This window comes from Calliphora vicina, chromosome 4 (genome assembly GCF_958450345.1).
Source record: "Calliphora vicina chromosome 4, idCalVici1.1, whole genome shotgun sequence".
Classification (NCBI taxonomy): domain Eukaryota; kingdom Metazoa; phylum Arthropoda; class Insecta; order Diptera; family Calliphoridae; genus Calliphora; species Calliphora vicina.
Genome location: NC_088783.1, coordinates 64204974 through 64218733, shown reverse-complemented (window position 1 = coordinate 64218733; position 13760 = coordinate 64204974). Strand labels below are relative to the sequence as shown.

Below are 13760 nucleotides of genomic sequence, written 5' to 3'. Positions count from 1 at the left end.
AAATTTTTTTTTTAAATTTAAAAAAAAAATTTTCCAAAAAATAAAATCGAAAAAAAATAAATTTTGTTTACCTAAAAATATTTAAAATGTGTATTGTATAATTTGGTGAAGGGTATATAAGATTCGCCACTACCGAATATAACACTCTTACTTGCTATAATAAACTTTTTTCTAAAACAATTTGCGTAATATTGGTAAAATGAAAGTAAATATTAAACCCCAAAAAAAACTTGTTTAAATATTTGAACATTTGTTAGCAAATACAATTCATAAATATTATGAAACTCAAAAAGAGATGCCTGCATACTAGAGAAATAATAATACAGTGTAGTGTAGTGTGTCATATCAAATCAACTTCACGAAATGTATAAATTTTGTTTATTATAAAATTAATGCTTGTATTTGTATAGAAACTTGTCAATTTTTAAATAAACAATAGATGGTTTTGATTAAAAAAAACAACCGCATTGGATACGTAATGCTGTTAAACTGAATTTAATAAAATAAAACAATCAAAAGAATAATGAACTTTATTAAAATTAGTTTTAGTAGAAATAAATTCCAAATTTGTGTCTGCGGTCTATGACTAATAATAACTTCTGAAATATTTCATAAAGAAAAAACTAATTTTATACCATTTATTTTAACTTTGCAGAATCTCCGAAAATCCCCGTGATTACAAGAAAATCTGGATTGATGGTGGCATACATGCCCGTGAATGGATCAGTCCTGCCACTGTTACCTTTATACTCTATCAACTAATGTCGAAATGGGCTGAACAACCGGATTATATTAAAAAGAAAACTTGGTATATTATGCCCGTCATGAATCCCGATGGTTATGTTTACAGTCGTACCGTTAATCGTTTGTGGCGTAAGAATCGCTCGCCCTCTAAACGCTCCACCTGTTTGGGTGTGGATTTAAATCGTAACTTTGACATTGGCTGGAATGGTTATGGTTCCTCCAATAATCCCTGCAGTGATACCTATCGTGGCACCTCACCCGGTTCAGAATTGGAAACCGATGCTGTTGTCAAATTTTTAAGTAAAAGAAAATACAATTTAGAATCATATCTAACCTATCATAGTTACGGACAAATGATGGTCTACCCTTGGGCCTACAAGGCTGTCAAGGTGAAAGATGCTCCAGCATTGCAACGTGTAGCCAATACCGCCGTACAACGTATTGAAAAGAAAACTGGTTCAGTGTATCGTGCTTCCGTTACCCACGAAGTGTTGGGTATTGCTGGCGGTGGTTCAGATGATTGGACTCGTGCTGCTTTGGGTACCAAATATGTTTACACAATAGAGTTAAGAGATCGTGGTAATTTTGGTTTTGTTTTGCCTCCGAATCAAATTTTAGAAACTGCACTCGAGGGTTACACTATTGTCGATACCGTTGCCCAGGCTATTGCTTAGTTAGTGTCTGAAACAGAGGATTCGTAACTTGTATACGTAGATTGTAAGCAAAAAATTAATGCCAGTGTACTTTTTTTCTAAGTTAATTTCTTATTTTTGCGTTTAAGTAAAAACGGAATTAGAATACAACATTATTTGTAGACTTTAAAATAATACAAAAAAAAACTATTTAAATTATTTATGTACTTTTAAGGAAAATAAAAATTCAATAAACATTTATTTATTTATTTGTAATTTAATTGAAAATTGTTTTTAAAATAATCCAATTAGCATATCTAAATATTGGAAATATTGGTTTCCATATTGGAACAAAGACAAATTGTTTAACTTGAGTACAGTAAGAAATAACCAATAACTTATCCAATTTGTGGTACTTTTTAAATTCAAAACTATTCTGAATAGCTGATATTATGACCAATTGATTGGAAGAACTGTAGTCATGCGTCTATACTGAATTGCCTGGATGAACTCTCGGATAATATTGACTACTGCATATCTTGAATCAGAGGTCGATATGTTGGAAAATTTTTGCTTCAAATATATTTCTTTATGTTGAATAATTTTGGTTTCAATCGTTGGTTTTAATGTTAATCAATTTTAACTTCAATTGAAGGTGTTACGTTTATTAATTTTAGCTTCAATCGTTCGTCATTATGCTGAACAAGTTTAGCTCCAATCGTAGGTCTTATTGTTGAACAATTTTAGCTCTAATTGTTGATAAATTTCAGCTGCAATCGTAGGACTTAATGTTGATCAATGTTAGCTACAATTTTATCTCCAATCGTAGGTCCTAATGTTGAACAATGTTAGCTCCAATCATAGGTCTTTATATTCAACAATTTTAGCTCCAATCGTAAGTCTTAATGTTGAACAATTTTAGCTCCAATCGTAAGTCTTAATGTTGAACAATTTTAGCTCCAATTGTTCATCAATGTTACCTCCAATCGTAGGTCTTAATGTTGAACAATGTGAGTTCCAATTGAAGGTCTTTATGTTGATCAATTTTAGGTAATATTGAAGGTATTATGTTGATTAATTTTATCTTCAATCGTAGGTCTTTATGTGTTTAAATTTTGGACCCAATCGTAGGTTTTTATGTGGTTAAATTTTGGCCCAAATCGTAGGTCTTCCTGGGTTTTAATTTATCCACAATCGTAGGTCTTCATTTGTTTAAATTGTAGCCCCAATCGTAGGTCTTCATGGATTTATATTGTTGAACCAATCGTAGGTCTTCATGGGGTTTGAATTGTATCCCCAATCGTTGGTCTTCATGGGTTTAAATTGTAGCCCCAATCGTAGGTCTTCATGGGTTTAAATTGTATCCCCAATCGTAGGTCTTCATTTGTTTAAATTGTAGACCCAATCGTAGGTCTTCATGGGTTTAAATTGTAGCCCCAATCGTAGGTCTTCATGGGTTTAAATTGTAGCCCCAATCGTAGGTCTTCATTTGTTTAAATTGTATCCCCAATCGTAGGTCTTCATGGGTTTAAATTGTAGCCCCAATCGTAGGTCTTCATGGGTTTAAATTGTATCCCCAATCGTAGGTCTTCATGGGTTTAAATTGTAGCCAAAATCGTAGGTCTTCATGGGTTTATATTGTTGAACCAATCGTAGGTCTTCATGGGTTCAAATTTTAACCCCGATCGTAGATCTTTATGTTGAATAATTTTAACTCTAGGTCTTTATGAAGTTAAATTTTAGCAATCCTTCTTTCTTCGACAGGACCTCGTAATGTTTCTATCACGAATAGACCTACTGGGAGAGTGATCTCTGATTGTTTAATGGCAATCAGTGATATTAGCATATCTAGTATTAATCCCCTTTCCAATTCCATCCTTGAGAGTTATGAGAACAGTGATTCAAAAATTAAAACAAATTTTGAAATTTATTATCAGGAATCCCGTAATTCCCAAAAAAAGTTTTCAAAAATGAAATTTTTTAGTTTTTTTTTTTGTTATAATATCCAACCAGGATCGGGGTTATCGGAACCCTTTACAAAATAATTTAGAACACATTGGGCTGTCTAAAATGGGTTACGGTATTTTGATATCGACTATGCAATTTTATAATTTTTGCCATAAAGTTGAATTTTACATAAACAAGTAAGAGAGCTATATTCGGCTGTGTCGAATCTTATATACCCTTCACAAAATAATACTTCAAAATAAAAATTTTAAATACTTTTTGGTAAACAAAATTAATTTTTTTTCCAACAGTTTTTTTTAATTTTTTGAAAATTTTCGAATTGTTTTTTTTTAAATTTTAAAATTTTTTTTTGTTTTTCAATTTTTTTTTAATATATAGCAAAAAAAACTTTTGGATACAAAAAAATTTGGGTTAACAAATATTTTTTCCGATTTTGACCCATTGTAGGTCCATTTTATTGTCGTCTTATATACATACGTCGTTGCAAAGGTCTTTTAAATATCTATCATTAGATATCTATATTGTCTATATTTGTGACTTAGTAATCCAGATAAGAACAAATATCGCGGTTGTCCTGGTCTTTTCCTTATATCTTCTTATCCTTTTATCTTTGTGGACCGATTTTCTCGATTTTAAATAGCAACCGAGCTGGAAGAATTCCGGAGATATTGATGTATGAATCGTGTATGTAATTTATTTGGGGGATTCGGATAGTTGATTTCAACAGACAGACAGGCGGACATGGCTTAATCGACTCCGCTATCTATAAGGATCCAGAATATATATACTTTATAGGGTTGGAAAATTATATTGTGGAAATTACAAACGGAATGACAAACTTATATATACGAAGGTGAAGGCAACAAAAATTTTCCATTTTTTTCATTTAAATTATTTTATGTAAAGTTAGCTCTCCAAAAACTATAAATTCCTTATACATCTTCTTAAAAACAATTTAGATAACTTAAAAAAAATTATTTTTTTCCAAAAAAAAAAAATCTCATTTTTAAAAATTTTTAAATTCAAATGTATATAACTTTGGAGGTAGTCATGATTTTTAAACAATTCTATTTTTTGTTTGACATACATATACATTTGTTGTTAGTCCAATAAAAGAAAAATAGAGAAAATCGGGAAATATTTGGACACGTTGTTATCAAAAAACTGGAGTAGGTTGGGTAAAAATGTACAAATTTACTTTGGGGACCCCTGTCCGAACCCATGAGGTCGAAATTCAAAACTGAGATCATAATTGTGCTGGGAGGAAAAGTTTTATTTCAATAATGAAATCTTACTCTAGACACAGACATAATTCCTCGTATAATTAGATGTGTAAATTTGCAATAGGGCAGTAAAAACTTTTGGACTTTCGTTAAAATAATGAAGAACAGTGTTCGTTTCTGAATTCATAATATTTTAAAATATGACCGTTTAATAAAAATAAAATTTTTTCAGAAAAATGATATAAAAGCTATGCTGTTTGATGATAGCTCGTCCATTATCGAATATATAATGACATTTAGACTGCCTTGAAATCTCGTATGGATGTTATGTAGATCCATACGAGATTTCAATTCATTACTGTACTGGAATGCCGAGCTTCAATAAACGAGATGGCAATACATTCTAAAGTCAGGCTCGGCTAAGAGAGCGCGTTGCTCTTGAATGAATACGACTACCGATTCACCGATCAATCGGTAGTGGTATTCATTAAATGGTAGTCATACAAAAGTGGGAACTAGAAGGAACTATACATTATGGCCTGTGTATGACTGTCGTCGGCTGAGAGCTTAAATAGCTTGTCATGATGATGTTGTCATGATAAATGAGAGGAGGTGAGACACCTTCTCTAGCATTACCCAGCCTTGATTGACTGAATATTGAGGGTGCCTTCAGTTAATTGTTCTTCGTTAAGATATTAAAGTTAATTTAAAGAAAGAAGTAATATTTGTGCAGTCTTTAGATGAGTTCCGCACCATGTGGAAATTGATGACGCAAATAAATAAATTAAGGTATCATGACATGATTAATGGGACGATGTCGACATAATGTCTATATATGTATAGCCATAATCCCGAGACGAGTGTAAAAAAGAGCTATCACTTAACTTTTTTAGAAAAATGTATATTATCTTGGCTTTCCCATAGCTTCAACCAACCCTTAAATCTGGTAAATTTTAACCTATTGATTAAGTAATATGAATTTCATGGAACTGAATATAAAACAAATATAAGCAAATGAAATTCTACAGAAAAAGTCCAATACTCTGCAGATAATAAGCTTATCATTTTACATTGTGGAGTCAATTAATCTTTTTTTCCATCTTGAACTGAAAAGTTTTGTTGAGGTTGCAGTTTTTACAGGATGCTAACACATTCTACAATAAGTTTTTGTATTCTATTAATTATTTTCTATGTTGTCTACCTATTCAAAACAGTTAAAATGTAACGGTCTAAAATAGAATGTTGACTGCTTATTTACAAAAACGCAATTTAAAAAACAACATAATTTTCACAGAAAAAATAATACTTTCACAAAAATACGAGTTAATAATTTATCAAGGATATATTGTTTGTGATTTACAAAATATTTTTGCCAAATCGTGACTAATATTATTTGTGTAGGTCATAAGTACTAGTCTGCTTTCAATTAATTTATTATTTTCGCATAAAAATAATCATTTATACAATAAATGCATTACGAGTGTTAATATTAAAAAATTAATTTCAATGATGATGATTTCTTGTCTACTTTAAACTAAAATAAAAACATTTTCATTCTACGGAGAGAGCACAAAGCATTGTTTATTTATAATGCATTAAAATGCAAATGCTAAAAAAACAATTTACACAAGGGATCAAACAAAAAATTGTCAATTGTTATCACTCAGTTTGCGTTCGTTGCAGCGAAGACGTATTCTCCCCACTGTATAATTTATAAAGCATCCCAAAAGTATGCTTTAAAATAAGTGCCAAACAAACTTTTTAACTAAACAATTACAAATATAGTGTCAGCCAAAAAGTATGCTTTTTTTGAATTACGTTAAAATGAACTTACCGTATCAGTGCCATCATCTGTATCATCACCATCCATTTGTTTGGTAGTTATATCCTTGCCCGTAGTATTGTTACTCGATGAGGAGGACTTTACCGATACTGTGGTATTGCCCTGCAGATCCAAGGGTACACTTTCTTCCGAAATTACCGATTCCGAGGGTAAATTATCAATAAAGGCATTAAAGGTATTGTGGCTGCCATTCGATAAGGGATTTGTTGGAGTGGGTGTTTCGGGTGTGTAGGGCATCTTTGAGGCTTCATTAAGGCTTACTGGAGCTATATAGCCATTGATTAATTTGGTGAGTGTATTACGTGGCTTAACATTTTCAATACTCTTGGTATATTTGGAATTCATTTGTATGGTTGACTGTGTTTGGAATTTTGAAGCAAGTGCTGGCTTTGTTGAGCTTTTCTTCTTTTGATTTTGTGTAAAACTGTCCATAAAATTATGATGCTGCAGTAGCAGCTCCGCCTCACGCAACAATTCGTCTACACTACGTGTATCGGAGTTGTCCGCCAAGCGAGACACTTCCTGAAAAATACTTTCTGCATCGATTTCGCTGTCGTGGCCATTGCTCAAATCTCCTGGCGTACCACATTTTTGTTCCTGTTTAAGAAATTCCATAATACTGCTGCTGGAGGTGAAATCATCAAAGTCAATAGTGCGTGTCGGCGAGGCCGGCGTTAAGTCCTTTTCGCTATTGGTTTGTTTGGGTGTGGTAAAATTTTGCAGATTTTGTTTTTCTTTTGAAAGTTTTATTTGTGTTGATGAAGCCATCATTAGTTTAGTTGTAGAATTTTCCTGCTGCTGCTGTTGAAGCTGTTGTTGTTGTTTTGGTTTAAGTTGTTGTGTCTTTTGTGGCAATAAAACTTTAGACATTATTTACACACTAAATTTAATTTTCCTGATGTTGGACGCCTTAAATTTCTAATAACAAGCAAAAGCTTTTCAAATTAAACATTTAACATTAAAAAATGTATTCTTATTAATATTTATACACAAAATTTAAAATTTTTCTTTACACACACTTAAGAATTTTTATCACTTGAAAATACAAAAAATCACTAAATTTTCTTGTATGTAATTTATTTTTATATATAAAACTTCTTTTGACGTTTTCTTGAAATATCTTTCACATGTAAATTATTTATTTATTGTTAAGGTATATTGCTCTTCTTTTTTGTTGCAAAAAAACACTTTATTAACAAATTAATTTAATTAATATGCAATTTAATTTTTCTCTTATAAGGACGGCTCTTTAAATTAATACTGAGAAGAGCATTTAATATCCTTGTTTCTGGCCGACACGAATGATAGCAAAATGACGAATACTGTATCGTCAGGATATTACGAATGTACAATATTTTTTGGTTACACAAATAGACATGATAAAAAAAACAAAAAACATATACAATTTCCTATTAGTTTTCAGTTATTGTTTTTTTGTTTTGTTCTTACATTCGTTGGTTACAACACAGGGTTGCTTTTTATTATAGCTGTTTTGATAAGGGACATTGTTGCCAGATTGTTGGAAAAGCGCATGTTAAAGGGGTAATGGAGAAAATTACAGTTCAAACTGCATAAATGATGTCAATACAATTTAATATTATTTAAGAATTGCTAAAAATAAGGAAGATTAAAACGCTTAGACTCCTTTCACACTAGGCAATTTAGTTGCGCAAGTCTCTTGCCCAACAACAAAACAGCATGTATAATTTTCTTCTCCTTAACCCGACATTACCTCGGGTATCCACAAACACAAGAGACTTGCGCAACTAAATTGCTTAGTGTGAAAGGGGTCTTAGAAATAGTACGTGAAAATATATTTAAAAAAAAATTAATATGGACTTTGAAGATTCAATGTCACACTGTCATCAGTAATAGAGTGTCCAAAAAATCGCCAAATTTAAAAAACCGATTTAACCGAAACAAATGTGAAAAAACCGAAACCGGTGGAGTTTACAAATATAAAAACAGTTTGCCCGGTTTTCGATTTTGGATACTCTAATCAGGAAGAAAAAAATGTTTAATAGATATTGGTAAGACAAAAAAATTCGAACAACTCTTTCGATGAGCACCGAATACTTCTATCAGAAAAGCAGCTCGTAAAGTTAAATGCTCTGAATTGTATGTGCACACAGTCAAAGCTAATACTGGGTTGAGATCGTATAAAGTTCAGAAAGTTCTAGATCGCAATAAGAAAGAACTTATGAGCAAAACAACGAGCAAACAATTTCACCTGTATGATGGGACAAACAAAATTCCCCAAGAAGTTTCTTGTGAGGCAAGCTATTTGCATTTGTGGCAAAAGAAGCCAAACATTTGTGACATCAGGCACGATAAACACAGAAATATATATTACGGAGTGTCCACAAAAACGCCTTTTACCTTTCCTAATACAGAGTACCTTCATATTTCTGCCCCGATTTGGCATCGTTATGGAAAAAAGGCCCTTGAGTGGTATTCAAACAATAGTATAAATTTTGTACCACGGGAAGCAATCCACCCAAATGTCAAGAACTTCGGCCTATGAAAAGGTATTGGGCTCTTGTAAAAAAGAATTAAAAAAGACAGGAAAGGTATCCCTGGAGATGTCCGATTTTTTAAATACTGAGGTAAAATAACCAGGTCAAATATGTTTAAAAAAATGTAAACTACATATTTTTTGTAAATTGGTTTCGGTTTCATTTCATTTGTAATTTCATGCACTAGTTTACCGGTTCATTTCAAAGGTTTTACTACAACTGCCAAACAATGAGAAATGCAACATGTGTTGTTACTCCTCCTTTTTTTTAAAGAAATGAGTAGAGAATTTAGGTAACCAGTCTTTCTAAAGATCAACTTTGGATTTTCCGTCAGGTTCTACGTGTTGCCAAATTGTATACCAAATCCGTAAGGTGTGTTTTCAAAAACTTCATGGAATCAAGGCTCTTGCTTTTGTTGAGTTAAATCATCCTGTTAAGAAAATTGTTCACGTATATTCTATGATACATTTTTGTTGTAATAAAGGGTATTAGTAACGAGCCACATAATTATATCATTGTAAAAATTTTTATCACGTATTTTCTAGGATACATTTTTGTTGTAATAAAGGGTACTAGTAACGAGCCACATAATTATGTATATCATTGTCAAAATTGTAAGAATTCAATTCCAGCCATATTAAAACTGTTTTAATCTTCAAACATCTGCAAATTTTGGGATTTTATTATTTTTTAATATACATATTTGCTTTAAACATAAATCCCTAGTGTCATAAAATAACGAAAATGTAATTGTTGCGCGTACCTGTAAAAATGTTAACATTTTCTACCTAACAACCATAACATAATATATTCAAGCGGTTTTAAAACATAAGAAAACAATTTAACAAACAAATTGTATCGGAATTGTTAATAACAAATAGTTAATTATTAATTTGAAAACTTAATTTATAATTTTTTTATTATTACATCGAACTGAATTGTATAACACAAATAATTCAAACATAAATTACCGTTATCAATTAAATGTTTGTACAAAAATATACACTTTTCGTAAATCTGGCAACATATGGCGATTTGCTATAATTCTACCTACCATTTTGTACATCTGTGAGTTTTCATTAAAGAGAGAATTGTCAAATGAAGCAGTCGTAAAATATTCTAGTTCCGTAAATTTTTTCTAAATAATTTTTAATAATTCTTATAAAATTTAAATGAATTAACTAATTATAAACATTCAAAACTACCTAAAAAGAAACACAGCAACATGTTGTACTTAGAAGATTATTTAGAAAGTAAGTATGAAGTAAAATTGCAACCTTAAGAAAACATGCAAATCACAAAAAGGGTGCTCCGTCAAAACATGACCAGGGGAGTCTTAGAAAAGTGTAAACATAAACAAACCGATAAATTGAGGTTAAAATGAAATGTTTATGTTAAACAAAAATGTAAACAAAGCTGATTGTTTTAATTTTTCTTGTTATTTTTTCAATAAATTACAGTGATTGAGCATTTGCCTCAGGAGTTGAGAGATCGTTTTACCGAAATGCGTGAATTGGATTTATCAGTTCAAAGTAAGTAGTGATATTAAGACAATTATTTGTATTGTATTAAATTATTTATTTTTATTATAGACAGCATGGATTCTTTGGAGAAAAAGACCAGAACATTTTTCGTACAGTGCAAACGTGGAGATATACAAGAAGAAGCTGCCGATACAGACTTTCAAAACCTGCGTAAAGAATATTACAAAGTTTTAGAGGATGCCGATGAGAAGGTAACAATTGCCACACAAATACATGAATTAGTGGAACGGTATTTGCGTCGCTTGGATAGTGAATTGTTTAAATTCAAATGTGAACTAGAGGCTGATAATAACGGCATTACCGAAATATTAGAAAAACGTTCATTGGAAATGGATGGCGGCAGCAGTGCTGCAACGGCTTTGCTAAGTGTGGCCGGTTTAAATCAAAAGGAAAACAGATACTATGGCGGTCTTAGTGCTGCTGTGGCGCCTTCAGGCAGCAATAGCCATAGTGCTGTTATTGGAGGCGCCACAGTCGGTATGGGTATGGGTGGTATAACCGTGCCAGCTGCTCCTACGGGAGCAACAAAAGACAATCGTTATCGTGCTCCCAAACCCGAGAAGAGAAGAGACAGCACCTCAACTCTACAAAGTGCTGTCCCCGAAAAAAGAGCTAATATGGGAAACAGTTTACCACAGGCTGCACCTCCAGTAGCTGTAGTCAGACCTATAACACCTGGCATGGGAGCTGTACTAAACCCCGCCACAGCTACAGTAGGTACCCCATCAACAGTGGCATATAATCTACAACAAATTGGCGGTTCAGCTTCTACGGCTATAGCTGCTGCCGCATCCCAGGCCATAGTTGCTACCCAACAAATGCAACAAGGTAGACGTACTGCTAGTTTGAAAGCAAGCTATGAAGCCATACATGGCGCTGGAGGAGGACCCACAGAATTTTGGATTAGCCGTGATTTAGCTAGTGCTGCTGCTGCCTCTGCTGCAGGTCTCACTGGCAACAGTTCGACCGAGAAAACCAAGAAGAAGTATGCTCAAAAGTATTTACACTCTACCTCTAATAAAACATCATTTATTAACGTATTTCTATTCACTATTACAGAAAACTAAACACCAATCTTTCACATGTTGTAGCCTCTACAAATGTGGTCCCTGCATCGACACCCTCAGCCTTGAGTCTGGCCTCTTCGTCATCTTCGTTAAGTGTAGACTCGGTTGATATGCTAGCGGCCAATACAGCCACTCTCAATGTTCCTTCTTTAGTTGCAACCGGACAACATGTCACAGCCTCCTCATCTACAGGAGTTTCTGGTATAGCTACCTCAAATAGAGCTGCTCTAAATGCGGCAACTGCTGTGAACACTGTGGCAAACTCTTCAACATCTACGGCTCTTACGCCCGGCTCAAATATAACGCTTAATGAAAACGGTATGGTCGTTGAACAGACCCCCGAAGGTGAGTGGTCATATGATCCTAATGAGCCACGTTACTGTACTTGTAATCAAGTGAGCTATGGCGATATGGTGGCTTGTGATAACGATGCCTGCCCTTACGAGTGGTTCCATTATCCGTGCGTGGGCATAACACAACCACCCAAAGGCAAGTGGTATTGTCCCAAGTGTACAGCTTCAATGCGTAGACGTGGTAATCGGAAAAATTAGTATTATTTAAATATAAAATGAATTACATGAACAAATTAATAATTATTGTGAATGAAAAATATAAATAAAAACGTCAACAAGCAAGAAAAATAATGTTTTTAAGAGTTATTATTCACAGAAATTCGGATTGGTTTCAATTTCGTAGTTATTATTTCGTTTGATTTTATTTCAGCTTCAGATTCTGTTTGGTTTTGAGAATTCCCAAAAGATCTAAGAATTTTAATTTGACGTTTCGTATATTAAAATAAAGGTCGTCTTTGGTAATGAAATGCTTAACAAATTAGAAAAATGAAGTGATTTAATTCTAAAAAAATCGTATCAAATTTTTTTGAAGAAGCAAACTATGTAATTACTCTTTCGGTCCGAATAGAATCTGTGACTGACAGTGGGGGATAGATTCGATTTTAATTATGAAACCTATTACAAATATTAGTTTCATAACAATTTGTAGCTTTCTTATGTTTTTTTAATTAATTACACTTTTGTTGTTCATTCTTTTTATTTAATTTTATTTTTTTTTTATAAATTTACCAAAAATTTTACAACAGTTTAACTGTTTCTCATGTTTATAAATACGCTAGTTTCATTAATTCTATTGTAATTTTTTGAGGTATTTTGTTGCTATGTATTAAAAATAAATTAAAATCAAACTCACACAACCATCTCTTATAAAGCCTCATCAGTTCAAGAAAAAAAATATTTGAACAAACTAACTTAAATTTAACAATGAAAATTGCCTAATTTTATATAAACTATACATTCGATTTCAATTTGTATGCTTAACTTGAGAGGTATAGACATCGTAACCTAAACTTATAATATTATCATAAAAAATACGATATTTCAAAGGTAACCAATAGAAATTAACAAATTGTGCCACCGGCCAAATCATCCATTCAGCGGCATACAGTTTCCAGGCTTTCTCTTTCATTTCCTCCCACACTTCAAGTGATGACTTGCGTTCCAAAATGCCCAAAGTTATGAAAAATGCCGAGATATAGACGGGTGAGCAAATAAATTGATCTAGCAAAATTTTCTTAGCCACCATACGCAATGAACGTCCTGGCAAGCGGGCATCCAAGAATTGATACCAATAGTGGCAGATAATACCCACTGTCATGCCGGATACCGCCATATGTGAGGTACGTGTACGATCCCATTTTTCTAATTCTCCACAATATTTCTCGTATTGTTGTTCCAAAACATCTCCGGCCGAACTAAGACCCAATGAAATGGTTACATTTGTTACCAGCAAATATTTATCACTGAACGCTTTATGATGGAATTTCTTTATAACACGCACTGCATTTGTTTTTGCCACAGTTTTCAATGCTGCTCGTATAAGTATTAACATTTTACTACAGGAAATTCGTCAAGCTGTTTTTACGAAATTATTATATGGCTGATTGTATAATTAAATGAGTTTTTTTCACTGAAACTTTTGCTTTCTTTGCCTTAGGTTGCTTCTGTCCACACCCCTCGGTGCGCAAGCTCCAAGTACTTAAGGCAACTTATGTTATTGTTAATGTAATTTGTATAATATAGCTAAATTTAACACTTAAAATTGTCGATGGAAGAATATTCTATAAATGAGAATATATATATATTGTGATTGTGACAAATATGTCAAAAAACAAAACAACACGTGCCTGTGGCCGTTGCTACACCAGCG

At 32.6% G+C, this 13760-nt stretch overlaps 4 protein-coding genes across 6 annotated transcripts in view; 2 read left to right on the top strand and 2 right to left on the bottom strand.

Annotated features, from left to right (window-relative positions):
• Nucleotides 1-1664, top strand: part of LOC135958900 (carboxypeptidase B) — a 375293-nt gene extending 373629 nt beyond the window's left edge. For both annotated transcript variants that reach the window (XM_065509845.1, XM_065509844.1), the window contains exon 5: nucleotides 656-1664. In XM_065509845.1, the coding sequence (XP_065365917.1) occupies nucleotides 656-1418 (763 nt within the window). In that variant the 3' untranslated portion in view covers nucleotides 1419-1664. The remainder of the gene's footprint in view (nucleotides 1-655) is intronic.
• Nucleotides 1-6760, bottom strand: part of LOC135958899 (centrosomal protein of 162 kDa) — a 121399-nt gene extending 114639 nt beyond the window's left edge. The window contains exon 1 of the mRNA XM_065509843.1: nucleotides 6402-6760. Coding sequence (XP_065365915.1) covers nucleotides 6402-6755 — 354 coding nt within the window. The 5' untranslated portion in view covers nucleotides 6756-6760. The remainder of the gene's footprint in view (nucleotides 1-6401) is intronic.
• Nucleotides 6761-9998: 3238 nt separating this feature from the next.
• Ing3 (Inhibitor of growth family, member 3) lies at nucleotides 9999-12181 on the top strand. 2 transcript variants are annotated; one of them, XM_065508737.1, is made up of 4 exons: nucleotides 9999-10179; nucleotides 10387-10458; nucleotides 10519-11467; nucleotides 11530-12181. In XM_065508737.1, the coding sequence occupies exons 1-4, from the start codon at nucleotides 10152-10154 to the stop codon at nucleotides 12086-12088; spliced, it is 1608 nt and encodes a 535-aa protein (XP_065364809.1). In that variant the 5' UTR covers nucleotides 9999-10151; the 3' UTR covers nucleotides 12089-12181. The 2 variants fall into 2 exon arrangements, with proteins under 2 accessions (XP_065364809.1, XP_065364810.1); XM_065508738.1 differs by having other exon boundaries at nucleotides 10000-10179; nucleotides 10519-11455.
• A 424-nt stretch (nucleotides 12182-12605) lies between these two features.
• On the bottom strand, nucleotides 12606-13696 carry LOC135957457 (mpv17-like protein 2). Its single transcript, XM_065508205.1, has one exon. The coding sequence runs from the start codon at nucleotides 13440-13442 to the stop codon at nucleotides 12855-12857; it is 588 nt and encodes a 195-aa protein (XP_065364277.1). The 5' UTR covers nucleotides 13443-13696; the 3' UTR covers nucleotides 12606-12854.
• Nucleotides 13697-13760: the final 64 nt, after the last annotated feature.